Source organism: Capsicum annuum, chromosome 8 (genome assembly GCF_002878395.1).
Source record: "Capsicum annuum cultivar UCD-10X-F1 chromosome 8, UCD10Xv1.1, whole genome shotgun sequence".
In the NCBI taxonomy this organism is placed as follows: Eukaryota; Viridiplantae; Streptophyta; class Magnoliopsida; order Solanales; family Solanaceae; genus Capsicum; species Capsicum annuum.
Window position 1 is genome coordinate 151,823,540 of NC_061118.1, and position 12,528 is coordinate 151,836,067.

General features: G+C 34.1%; 1 protein-coding gene across 3 annotated transcripts; it reads right to left on the bottom strand.

Moving 5' to 3' along the window:
- Positions 1-1,250: 1,250 nt before the first annotated feature.
- On the bottom strand, positions 1,251-11,337 carry LOC107839522 (receptor-like cytosolic serine/threonine-protein kinase RBK2). Of its 3 annotated transcripts, XR_001665098.2 has the most exons (12): positions 11,042-11,337; positions 10,844-10,936; positions 10,588-10,628; positions 10,009-10,109; positions 9,547-9,909; positions 9,154-9,405; positions 8,892-9,046; positions 3,885-3,964; positions 3,646-3,781; positions 3,398-3,547; positions 2,900-3,172; positions 1,251-1,531 (listed from the first exon to the last, which is right to left on the bottom strand). XR_001665098.2 is itself a non-coding variant. In XM_016683043.2 (11 exons), exons 3-11 carry the CDS (start codon positions 10,623-10,625, stop codon positions 2,990-2,992), a joined length of 1,458 nt encoding a protein of 485 aa, XP_016538529.1. In that variant the 5' UTR covers positions 10,626-10,628; positions 10,844-10,936; positions 11,042-11,337; the 3' UTR covers positions 2,721-2,989. The 3 variants fall into 3 exon arrangements, 2 of the variants coding, with proteins under 2 accessions (XP_016538529.1, XP_016538530.1); XM_016683043.2 differs by lacking the exon at positions 1,251-1,531 and having other exon boundaries at positions 2,721-3,172; XM_016683044.2 differs by lacking the exons at positions 1,251-1,531; positions 10,588-10,628 and having other exon boundaries at positions 2,721-3,172.
- Positions 11,338-12,528: the final 1,191 nt, after the last annotated feature.

The following is a 12,528-nucleotide window of genomic DNA, read 5'->3' on the forward strand; positions in this document are numbered from 1 at the left end:
AAATTATCATGAACTTGGCCCTATTAATAATCTTAAAAATAATACATATTTGATTTGATTAATGAGCAACTTCTCTTTTGCTAATATTTTATGTTTTACAAATACATGTGTGTAAAGAGATATAGGAAATTCTAGCATCGATATAATAGCACTTGATACCCGAGAAGTATATATAAAGATTAAAGACCAATATCAGTTAAAATAAAAGATATATATTAAATATAATAATTTGTTTTATCTTTTATTAGAACGAACGAAAATATTATAACTATTTTTTTCAAAGACTTAAGTAGATGAAGTTTATTGGAATGAGCAATTTCCTGCATGATTTGTACATGAAACTTGTAGTAATTCTTTTGCTTTGTTATTGCATGAATAAGAAAAATCATCGTTGATGGGAAAAAAAAATTAAATAATAATGCAGCCAATAATACAAAATTAATGTTGCGGAACTGTTAAGTAACAAATTCCCAATTAGTCTTTCTATAGCTAAATTAAATTTGCTTGGTATAACTTGATTGATGGGATAATGTTCTAATAGTAACATATACAAAAAGAAAAATAATTCCAAGTAAATAAAACAAAGAATTGTTTGACCAATATCAAGATCGAAATGAGAATGTAGCTATCTCCAATTTGGGAAATTTCTTTGCTTATTAGGTACGGCTAAGACTGTATACATATGTTATTGTTATTGTTCTTTCCGCTGGTTTCAATCAATGTTGTCTTTTTTTTTTTTTTTTTTTTTCATATGTTCTTTGTTTTTATTATTTTACTTACTTCGAATTTTGAGTGTCATAAAATTTAAGAAATTTTTTTTTCATGGTCTACAATCTACGACAATGGTAGATAATTGTGTGATTATATATCATCCCATTATGGGGTAACTAATGAGAAGCTTTAAACTTAAATTATTTTAAATATAAAAAATATCATTTTTTAACAAACTAAAAGAAAAGAAGTACATAATACAATTTGAGACAGAAATATTATTTTCTTGTTTGTAACATTCTTCTTCTTCTTCTTTTTTTTTTTTTTTTATAATGTATATGCTTTGTCTTTTGTTTTGCCATTTTATGTAAGTGTTTTCATCCTCCTTTTAGGGGCTGAATTTCTTATAAGATACCCTCCGTCTCATTTTATCCGTCTCAAATTGGGATAACACAATTATTAAGAAAATAATGATTGATAATGTAATATTTTGCCCTCTAAATTGTGTTTTGTTGTTAGTTTCAATATTGATGGATGACTAATACTAAACCACCATTTATATTCTTAATGGTGTACTCTTAATGGTACTCCTCTTTGCAGTATTTTTCAAGAATGCTAATAATAACGAGTAATCAATTACATTAAGGGTATAATAGGAAAAAAAAATTGTCCTGGCTTGATAAGTAAGAAATGACAAGTAAAATGGGACAACAAATTAGGAAATTTGGGACGAGTAAAATGAAACGGAGGAGTATCATGTTTAGTTCATCGTCTTTTTCGATAAACAATCTTCCAAACGGCACCAAACAGCTTTTTCCTGCTGGTAATATATTAGGATAATCACAATCAGCATATTAAATTAACTCAAGAAATATATAAATATATATTTTTAATATATTAAAAAAGATAAAAATGGAACAGTCCAAAGCAGGTGAATATGTGCTAAACTAAGATGTTTTGCTTTCTGATCTATGGTCCTATGGAGATTTTGGTTTCTATCATTTTCATTTTTCACCACGGAGATGCGTGCAAAAATACTCCCTCCAATCTAAAATAAAATAAAAAAAAATTCCTCATGCTTTTTCTACGGTCTAAATGAATTCTTCAAATTTCAAAGATGTATTCATTATTATTTTTTTCAAAATAAACCCTTCTCTTTTATGAAGTTTTTTCAATTGTCTCTAGTTTAAGAAAAGCTTAGAAGAAACAAAAGGATAATACTGATAAATACTTTCTCCGTCCAACAATAATTATTTATGTTATTAAAAATAGATATCTAATAGTAATATTTATTCAGTTTGAAAAATCAATGAATAATTTATCAATTTCAATTATTCTTAGTATTAACTATATTCATTACCCCTATTATTTGTATTATATATGAACAAATATTATTGAACGAAGTAAGTAATATATTTTAACTAGTGTCATTAACTAACTCTTTTAAAGGGATACGTGACTCATAAAAATTCATTTAATTTGAAAGGAAGGAAGTATCATTAATTAAAAGACGTCGTCCTTGAAAGTGACAAAGCATGGCAATCAATTAATGCACCCATGAAACAAAATGAAAAAACACCAATGTGTAGGTGTCACTGTTCAACTAATTTTGCATACTTGTTTGGCATAAATTCTTGGAAATTTCACATCATTAATGGTCATGTAGAAAAGTTTCGACAGCAGTTCTTCTTGGGCCTAAGATATTGGTCTTAAATTTGTATAGCCCACCTTACAACAGCCCTGTAAACAGGGCAAATTCTTACAAATAGCCACTCTTTAGGCCATGTATTTGAAAAACTAGCCATCTTTGGTTCCTCTCCCTAATTTCTGTCCTAAACACAAACAAGAAAGCTAGAAAACGAAGAAATCGAGAGACAAGGTATATAACAAAGAGTTAAGCTCTTTCAAGTTCTATAATCTAGTCGGAGGTAGAAGGTACCCACCGAGATAGTCCTCATTGCGCACAAGTTGACCCAGAAAATACCGTTGTTTAAAGAAGAAAAAAACACTTTGAAACATTTGAGTTATAAGTATAGTTTCCAAATGTCTAATATATACATACATGGACGCGATTAGCTAAGGAGAGTTTACTCCACTTCACTATGTTTCCCGTGGCATCTGAATAAACAATGGCCTTCTCTACCTCTTTCTCAAAATTCCATGCAAAACAGAGATTAAAAACACTTACATAGGAGGGTTAAAAAGCACTCAAAGAACCTTGATCTTCTTCCTTTAAGCTGTGACTAAATTGTGTAATGAGCTGTATTACAAAGTCTTGCTAAGCTGCTGAGGCCTTTATGTTGACATCTGAAACTGAGCTTCTTAGATTAATCTGTTTAAGATCATTCAGGCATTTGGTCGAGTTGTACTCCGCTGCATCCATGAGTTCTTCGGAATATGTCCTCCTCCGCTGGAATTTCTGCTTGTAGCATTCGTCTTCCGTCTTCATTAGGACGATAGCCTGCAATAAGAAAAAGGTTCATTCCTTTAATCTTCACATAGAACCTGAAGCTGCTGAACTGAGCAAGTTTCCTCTTGGTTAATGCAATGACAATTCATCGCGCAAAAGTACTAGCTGCTCCAAGTAATTCAGCATTGTGTTATTCGAGGCACTCTATGATACAAAAATGACGTGAATAGACAAACTATAGGAAATCAGGGTGATAGAAAGAAGATAACTACTTGCCTGATTCATTCGAGGCCGCAGAAGTGGATTCTGTTCTACACATAAGCCGGCAGTTAGAATAACACGCTCCATCTCTTTTGGATTGTACTTATCACCAAGAACAGGATCAATTAGTTCTTTCACGTTGTCCTTTTCGAGCAGAGGCTTTGCCTACAGTTGAATACGTGTATGCTCGTATAGTAAGGATGAGATCGTGAATTAGATAATTAAGGAATATATGATGGAAGACTTGAGACACAAGAAAGTACCCAAATCACAAGGCTCTGCTGTGAATCATCTAATGCTTGCCTTCCGGTTATTATCTCCAATAGCAGCACACCAAAAGAAAATACATCGGTTTTCTCATCCACAGTTCCGTGCATAAAATACTCCGGAGCAAAATAACTGACAATATCAACACAAAATGCATTAGATCTCCTTGCAAAGTAGATGAAGCTATTAGAGACATTTTCAAAGAGTTTGATTTCAGATTTCAGGACTGACAGACCCAAATGTGCCTTCAAACTTGCCCACATTATGATGTGTCCACTCTTTCGGAAGCCACTTTGCAAGGCCAAAGTCACAAATCTGCATCCACAATACGCATGCTCAGAATAGGCACTAATCAAGGGTAGTTGCAGCAAACGCACAAATCATCGCGTCTACATCGTCGTCATGTCATATAGTCATGTACAGCATCTTTCCAGGAATAGATATCATATAGTAATACAACTGTCATCAGATATCTCGGAATCCCAAATGATATGATACAACTATGAATATTATATCCTAACAATAATGAAGAGGCTTGTTCTTAGATAAATGGACAAACGCTAGGTTCACAAACGATGTCACATCCTATAAAACACCAGTCCACTGATAGCAGTTCGAAAAACAATCACTACAAAAATTCCACACTTAGAAATGCCAAGCCAGAAAAAGGGATTGTATCATGGAGGATAAACAACTAACCAAACTAAAGAAGATGGTTTCAGAAGGTCTATTAACTACAACTATAAATTAATTAATGGATGTCTATAATCATCATTCGTTCAATAAAATATATATTCATGCATTAAAATTCTTATGTCGAATAAAAAATCCTCTAAACTAACTCAAGATGGTAAGCTACTACATCAGTTAGGAAAAATCACCATAAACTTAATATAAGTAATTCAAATCACTAAACATTAGACTACACTGAATTTCGAAGATCTTTCACACGCGTGCATCTGCGAAGGCAGGTTCCTGATAGAATACAAGGATATTTTCATGTCCATTATTAGTCAAATGAATGATCTTAATCGATGAACAGTCAGAAAGTACTGATTTACAGATAACAATCCTCACCATGCTTTGTTTTTGACTTTCTTTATTAGAAATATTTCTACAAAGACGACCTATTATACACGGAGACACACATCGATTTCTAGAGGCTATCATAGTGGCAAGGAGTTCAACAAGTGTGAATACTGAACTCAGAGAATGGTAACAACCTAATTTCACACACTCTTTGTCATCATAACAGCTTAAGCCCTGAAATTAAGTGCAGAGGAATAGGCATTTCACATGCAAGTACCCAGGTCCTTACGCATGCGCTTGAACACCCTAAGTTCGTTCTATCTTGACAAGTACAGCACTAAACAAAATATAGCTGGCAAACCATTATAATAGCAGTTAAAACGACATTATGAATTATATAGTGGCGATCAAGAAGAAAAAAATTGAAACTTAATATATTTAAACTAGTCATTGAAGTTGATTTATAAACTCAAAAACTGTATTGATGGATCCAAAGACATTTAAACTGATTTTTGGACTTGGTTGACACAATTTTTACTGTCTTTACAGATGTTTTTTCTTACATTACGTAAATACTTTTTTTTCCATCGTAGTTCATATTCTCCTTACTTCAGTAGTTCAATAAAGCTTGTCTTACAATTGAACTCTCTACTTTGGCGCATTTCTATACGCCTCTGTTTTGACATCACTGCAACGACTACCATATTTCGCTTTAAATAAGCCTCATTAACGAGACATTTCTTTGTCCTCTATTTTCCTTTTTTTTCTTTGTCACCCTCTCATTTCCATTAGAGGAATATCATTCATGGAAGCTTGTTTTACATTCAAAAAGACGCTTTTAAGCATTATACCCAATGTATCTTACATGAATTTGTATCCATCCTTTTTCTAACTCTTGCTATCATGTCTTCTCTATTTCCCTTCTTCTCTACTGTCTTACACTAATACACTATCTCTGTCCATTAATAATATACAAAGGCAAGCCTATGTAGAAGAAAGGGGGATCACCGGAGCCAGTAATCTCGGACAAAATCTAGTATATATATGTGTGGAGTGTGGATATACCTTGAGCTAGAACATATATTTGATTAAGCACCCGAAAACCCACAGGCTGGTTAGGGGCATTGGTCAAGTCGGTTGCTTAGGTTCGAGTTGTGTTAGGGGGCCCGTTTTCGATTCCTAAATCTAACAATACTTTAATCGAAATACTTTAATATTTTTGTGGGCCCTGACTGCCTTCAAATCCTGGGTCCGCCTCTGCTAATGTACTGCTAATCTCTGTTAAAGGAATCACTTTTATGAAAGCTAGTTTTCATCCAAAAGGATGCTTTCAAAGCACGGGATTTGAACATTATACATAATGTATACCACATTAATTTGTACTCATCTATTTCTAATTATTGTTATCATCGTTCTTCTCTATTTCCCTTTACTGACGAAAGCACTGCCTCTCTTTGTCGCGTCTCACATGTTTTGAACATTATAATCCCCCCAACCTCGCTAATGTTTTGTGCACTGTGCTGCCCTTTTTTGTTGTATTCTCCACTTCCCTTTTCCTATTGAGATGCTACCTTTATGTATTTCGTTCGCATTAAGATTAAGACATCTGAATGATTAAAATATCTCTAGATCTGAACATTGAATGGTTAAGACTAATTATTTTTCAACATTTGAATATGCATGATTTATTTATTTTTAAACATTAAAAAATACAATATTTTCGATTACACTAGGTATGTGCTGTTGTAAATATACAATTCAAATTTTAAAAGTATTTAAATATTAGAAAAATATATAAATTTAATAAAAAAATAAAACATTTATGTTCACTAGTGGTAATAGAGATGGTTTGTAGTGGTAACGATGGTGGTGGTGGTTGGTGTTGTAGTGATGGCGCAATAGTGGTAGGGTAGTGGAGATAGTTTATGTTAGTGTTTGTTGAGGTGGTGGTTGGCGATGGTATTGGTGTTAGTTGGGGAGATATTAGTTGTGATGGTGGAGGTGGTTGGCAGTAAGGATGGACACTAGTGGTGGTAATGGCTGATAGTGGCCGTGGAAGAGGCAGATGAGGTGACAGTAGTAGTGTTAGCAATGGATATAATTATATTGATGGAGGTGTTAGGTGTGAAAACGAATGACAGTAGTGATTGACAACGGTAGTCGTTGTTACTGGTGGTTCTGATGGCAGAGGTGATTGGTGGTAGTGGCTGGTTGTTATGGACGGAGTGATGGTGAAAACTACCCATGCAAAAATAAGTGTTTAAATTTTAATGTAAACAAATGCAGTTAATAGTTTAATGTCTGAGCCATTCACACTCTGACCTCCATTAAGTGCAGACAAGCTAATCTTCACCGAAGTAATCTCTTTTGAGAAAGTTTGTCCTCTATTCAAAATAATGCTCTTGAAATGTGTGTTATGAACGTTATACATGTGAGATATCACATGAATTTGCCTTCTTTAAATGGAAATAATTGTTTTCGTAAACGACACAAAAGTAGTCCACAGATTTTCTATACAAGTGAGTGAAACAACGTGCTTTGAACGCTATACATGTGAACTATCACATTTTTTCTTGAACGGAAATAATATATCCGTAGACGACAAAGAAGTTGCTGTCGAATTTCATGTTCAAGTCGAAAAAAGACAAAAGAGTAGTCCTCTTCTCATCTTTGTGGAACTGTATAAATTCGAATGAGTTCCTGACTTATGTTCATACTCCTTACATGAAAAGTGAAATAACAAGATACAGCTTCAATCCTCTTGACTGAATTTTTCTTGTCTTCAAAATATCTTGAGTTCCTTTCTCTTCAAATCACCCATCATATATGAGGAGGAATTGTACGCCGCCAACTATTTCTTACTTTGTTCCAACTCTTGCCTATGCCATTAATTCTTTCGATCTTTGTTCTTTTCAATTTCCTTATTTCCATACCTCTTTTTGTTGCCTCTCTTGCTAGTCTCCATCAAAAACATGTTTCAAGTAGTAAATAGGTAGCACAACACCATCCAATTCGTATCCATCCATGTTTTTAACACTTGTTATCTTTGTTCTTCAAAAGGATGTTGAAACATGTGACCAAATGTTATCAACGATGTATCTCAGATGATATACACCCGTCAGTATTATCTCTTCTTATCTTTGTTTTTCTCTATTTCCTTTTTACCAGTGTTACACAACCTCTCTCACTGCTGCATCTCCTGCTAGTCTCCGTTAGAAAACATGTCTTCAGAATACATAGTATATCACACATAAATATGGACTCATCCATTTTCTACCTCAATCTCTATTTGCTCCTCTTTATATTCGGTCACTCACTTCTACACCACTTATCACGACTATAAACATGCTCGTCATTAAATTTCATTTTGTTTTGCCGTCTTTGCACCTCTCAATATTCCTTTTCCTATCGTGATACTAGACTTCTCAAGAAAAAATTATCATCAAAGCCGATCACCAATAACCATTGATAAAATCTACCACAAACCACCGATCACATTCAATCCTTGTGAGTCCTAACCGACAAAGTTAAGAAAGTTATTGTGCATCACTTAATTGTCAATCTTAAAGATAGGCGCTTTTCCATGTACAAGCAGAGAATATATTCTTCCAAGAGGTGTTATTGAAGCGTGCATAAGAAACTAGGTAATGTCTCTAATTCTCCTAAACCTAACCCTCGGATTCTCAAATCTGCTAGTCGAATTCACGGATTCCCTCACTGGCATGAGTTCTTCAAAATGTTGAAGAGAGTTCCAGCAAGAGACTGACTTCATTTCCACCCATAGCTTTCCCAAGAATAGCAGCAAGGAAAAGCAGAAGTGTAAGGGAAAATGTAGCAACGCGTTTCTATCCATTCGGATCAGCCTAGAAGAAATTCACCCTATTTGACCTGAAGAATGGTACCAGTAATTTTAGCTAAGGTACGTGATCTGTTCTAACGTTTCTCTTCACTACATTCAGGCTTTTATGGTAAACATATATATGCAGAGCAACTATGACAATTATGTACACGCGTATATGTTATATATATCTTAAATTCAAGTGCTTTTAACCTTGTGCGTAAGGAACAGGCTTAGACAACTATAGATACTGTTGTAGCGCCTATCCAACAGAAGTACGGATATTGACACAAAAGTACACTTAGAGGAGACCAGATTGTTTTACCAAAATTGTGTAGTTTATGGAAGATTTAACAACGCCAGCTAGTACAGTACCTGAGGCACAAAATCCTCCGTAAGAAGAATATTATCAGCTTTAATATCTCTGTGTATAATCCGCCTTTGGCAATTCTCATGAAGGTATAGTAGGCCATTTGCTATTCCAAATATTATTTTGTATCTGGCGGCCCAGTCTAGCTTATCCCTTGAGCCTGAAATAATAGAAACAGTAAAGTACATTGTGTCAAAACAGAAAAAGGCGATTCATCAATTACAAGAACAGAAAATTTGTCTTGTAATGAGAAATTTTGAGACATACCACGAAGAAATGACCCTAAGCTCCCTAGAGAAGATAACTGAAGTATAAGGTATGTCCCTCCTTCCACTCCATAACCAACCATCCTTGCAGTATTAGGATGGTCTACATGTGCTATTGTACCTATTTCACATAGGAAGTTTTGTTCCTGCTCCTCTGGTGTACCTTTATTGAGGCGCTTAACCGCGATAAGCTGACCATCAGGCAAACAACCCTTGTAAACTTCAGCATACCCTCCTTTGCCAATCAAGTTTTCTGTCAAAGAAGAAGATTAACTCTAGAAATAGACATTTATGCACTAAAACTTCTAAAATATAAAATAAAATCAGGAATAGTAGATGTAGAAACGCATTAGCCTGAATGCAAGAAAGAGAGATGTCGAACCAGATTACATACCTTTGCTAAAATTGTTGGTAGCATTTTTCAGTTCAGACAGGCTGAAGTTCTTCCAGGATGATTTGAAGTGATAGAAACCTGCTGCTACATTCTCCCTGGCACTTCTGCTTTTCCTTGTTGATATCCTTGGCACAGCTAAGGGTGGAAATGAAGGTAGTCTTTTGACAGAACTTTTCTTCCACATTTTGAAGAACTTGTGCCAGCGCGAGGATGTCCGTGGATGTGACGAGCAGATTTCAGAACCTGAGGGTTCTGCTTTAGGAAAATTGGAGCCACCCTCCTGGTTTCTGATGCTCGCCTCAATAACTCCTCTAGGAGAAGAATCGTCGTATTTCTCCCTATCCATCTCAAACAATCTCAGGTCTACAACAAGTATTTTCAAGAAAATCCATCAGACGCAAAACAGACGAAAGAAACAAGCCATACACAATCTCTTGGTAGTACAGGTGATGTAAATGTTACCTTGAGCAGAAGCCGAGCACGAGATATTCTTCGGTCCAGCATTAACAGCTTTGTTTTCTGAGGTACGTACTCCATCCATACTGATTCTCTTACTAGATTTACTGTAACATATCAACCAATAGTTCTAAATCATATTAAATCACAAAGTAACAAACTAACTCTTTAATTTCCTCTTACGCTTTCCTTGATCTTGCATCAAGGAAAGTAGAACTAATCCCAAAACCAAGAATTCGAAATGATCGCAGGCAGGAGGCAAATGATCGAAGCAGGACACAAGATGTCTGTATTTAAAGCATACATTCAAGGAAGGCAACAAGGTAGCAGATGGACTAGCAAATCATGGAAGTAATTTCGGAAGTTTTTGAAAGCTTAATGTTCTATAATGTACCCCGGTTTTTGTTTTACCATCTTATGGAAAGGATCAGATGCTATGTAATGTTTACATAAACTTTATAGCAGTAATGACAATATTAGTTTCTTTTTGGAAAAATCGAATTTCTAATATCACAGAAAGAAGCACAATTAAGATGAGAATTTTGTATAAGCAAGCAATGCTGCATACATACTAATGAAACTTACATATTAAAAGCACCGCAAAAGATGTGCTTTACAACCATCCCCTATGAAAAAAATCCAGTCAGCGAATGCTCCAAAAAAAATATATATATATATATACAAAGACCAAAAACTAACCCCCTACCAAATCACACCTTGTAAAAGAACAAAAAAATTTTAAAAAAACGAATTACAGGCTTGGAACAAAATGACCATATATTAAAAAGAAAAAAAAAAAGAAGGTGATTTCAGAGTTTTCATGGTGGACGAGTTACCGCACCTGTTATTAGCAGGTACCCGATAGAATAGTGAGGTCGCATGCAAGTTGGTCTAGCCACCACCTTTATCAGAAAAAACTTAATACTCTCCCTCTCTGCATCATAAACAAGAAAAAATTATATATATAAGAAAACTTTGATCATCTAATGAAAAACAAAAAAATAACAAAAATGAATAGAAGAAGAAATTAGGAACTCACAAAATATAGTAAGTGTTGAAAACAGAGTCCAATAGCAATAGATGACTAATGTGGATTGATACTGCATGCAAGAAAATCACAAAAAAAAAAAAAAAAAAGAGTTTGTCTTTGTTAAATGTCATCCATGTTCATCCAAAATTCAAGGAAATATTGTACTAATAAAGACCCATTTATCCAAATCATAAAATCTATCTTATCATTCATCAAACTCTTTTTTTTTCCACAACACCATTACCCACCCCCCACTAGAAGAGGTGTAGGTGTTGTATAATTTTTGACAAGTGGAGGGAATTGAGAAACAAATGAAAGTGCTAATATTAAGGTCCTAGTATTAATCACAGCCTTAATTTTTCCATTTTGCCTATATTATACAAACTCAAGGCAGTGGTGGGGGATGATTGGAGGGAGGGGGCCTGTTTCTCACCCAAAAATACTTTTATGATGGAAAAATATTTACATTAAACTAAAGAATTTAAAATATAAAATTTTCATACATAGTTTAATTATAATGAAGTCGAATGTACTTCCGTTTTAATTTAATGTATTATTGAAATTTCATTATCTTATTTGATATACGCAATTCATACATGTGACTTTTTTTTTTTTTTTTTTTGTCATTTTCGGGTGTCGCTTTGCGAACCCGACTAGCTGCACCCACTGAGTCCCGCTGTTTCAAGGCGGGTCCACCACGGTTAGTTCCACGGGGTTCTGGAGACGCAACCGGTTTGTAATGCCACCAGTGGCCCTGCTGGGGCTCGAACTGGCGATCTGTTTTAGGGTTTTTGCCCTAATTTTCTTACTTTATTTAAGTTTTATTTTTTCTTAGAAAGAAAATAAAAGTTATCATAATTACTTTTATTTTTCGTGAACGAAAAAATATAATTCTTTCCATATTTGGTTAATCTCTTTCTTGGAGGAAAGGTTTTGAATATCTAATAAATAGAAGACTCACCTTCTCATGCCATAATACAGTAGCATCCACAATGTAGTCTTTAAAAGAGTCTTGTTTAGGGGAGACTTCATTTTTATGTTTTTTAATAATATTAGTTTTTAATATATAGGCCAATTGGCCAAACTATATTCAATAATATTTCTTTAGTATATTTTTCTTTGTCGTCTAAATTATCACTACGATAATTTGCAACTTTAAGCTTCCGCACAACGCTCTCTCGATTTCGAACCCAACAATCTGAAAGACTTTGTCCTCAGGCCTTTACCAGCCGAACTACCCCTCAAGGTTGTTCATACATATGACTTGTTTTTAGAAACGTGAATAAGTAGACAAATTATACAAGTGACTTCTAAAATGTATATATTTTTATTTACTTACGCAAACATAGAAATAATAAGAAAATTACTTATCTTTTACAAAGTAGATAAAAATAATAGTATCATTCTTTGATCCTAAACAAAAAAAACAATGGCAGAACAATGATTTAGTTGATACTTGATGGTTAACGTCAGTAGATTGGTAACAGTGTTTCAAA

Coding starts and splice junctions, on each gene's coding strand:
- LOC107839522 (XM_016683043.2), bottom strand. CDS start 10,625: ATGGTTGTAAAGCACATCTTTTGCGGTGCTTTTAATAT. Junction 9,047..9,153: donor CTTAGGGTCATTTCTTCGTG/GTATGTCTCAAA, acceptor CTATTATTTCAG/GCTCAAGGGATAAGCTAGAC. Junction 3,548..3,645: donor AGCAGAGCCTTGTGATTTGG/GTACTTTCTTGT, acceptor ATTCAACTGTAG/GCAAAGCCTCTGCTCGAAAA.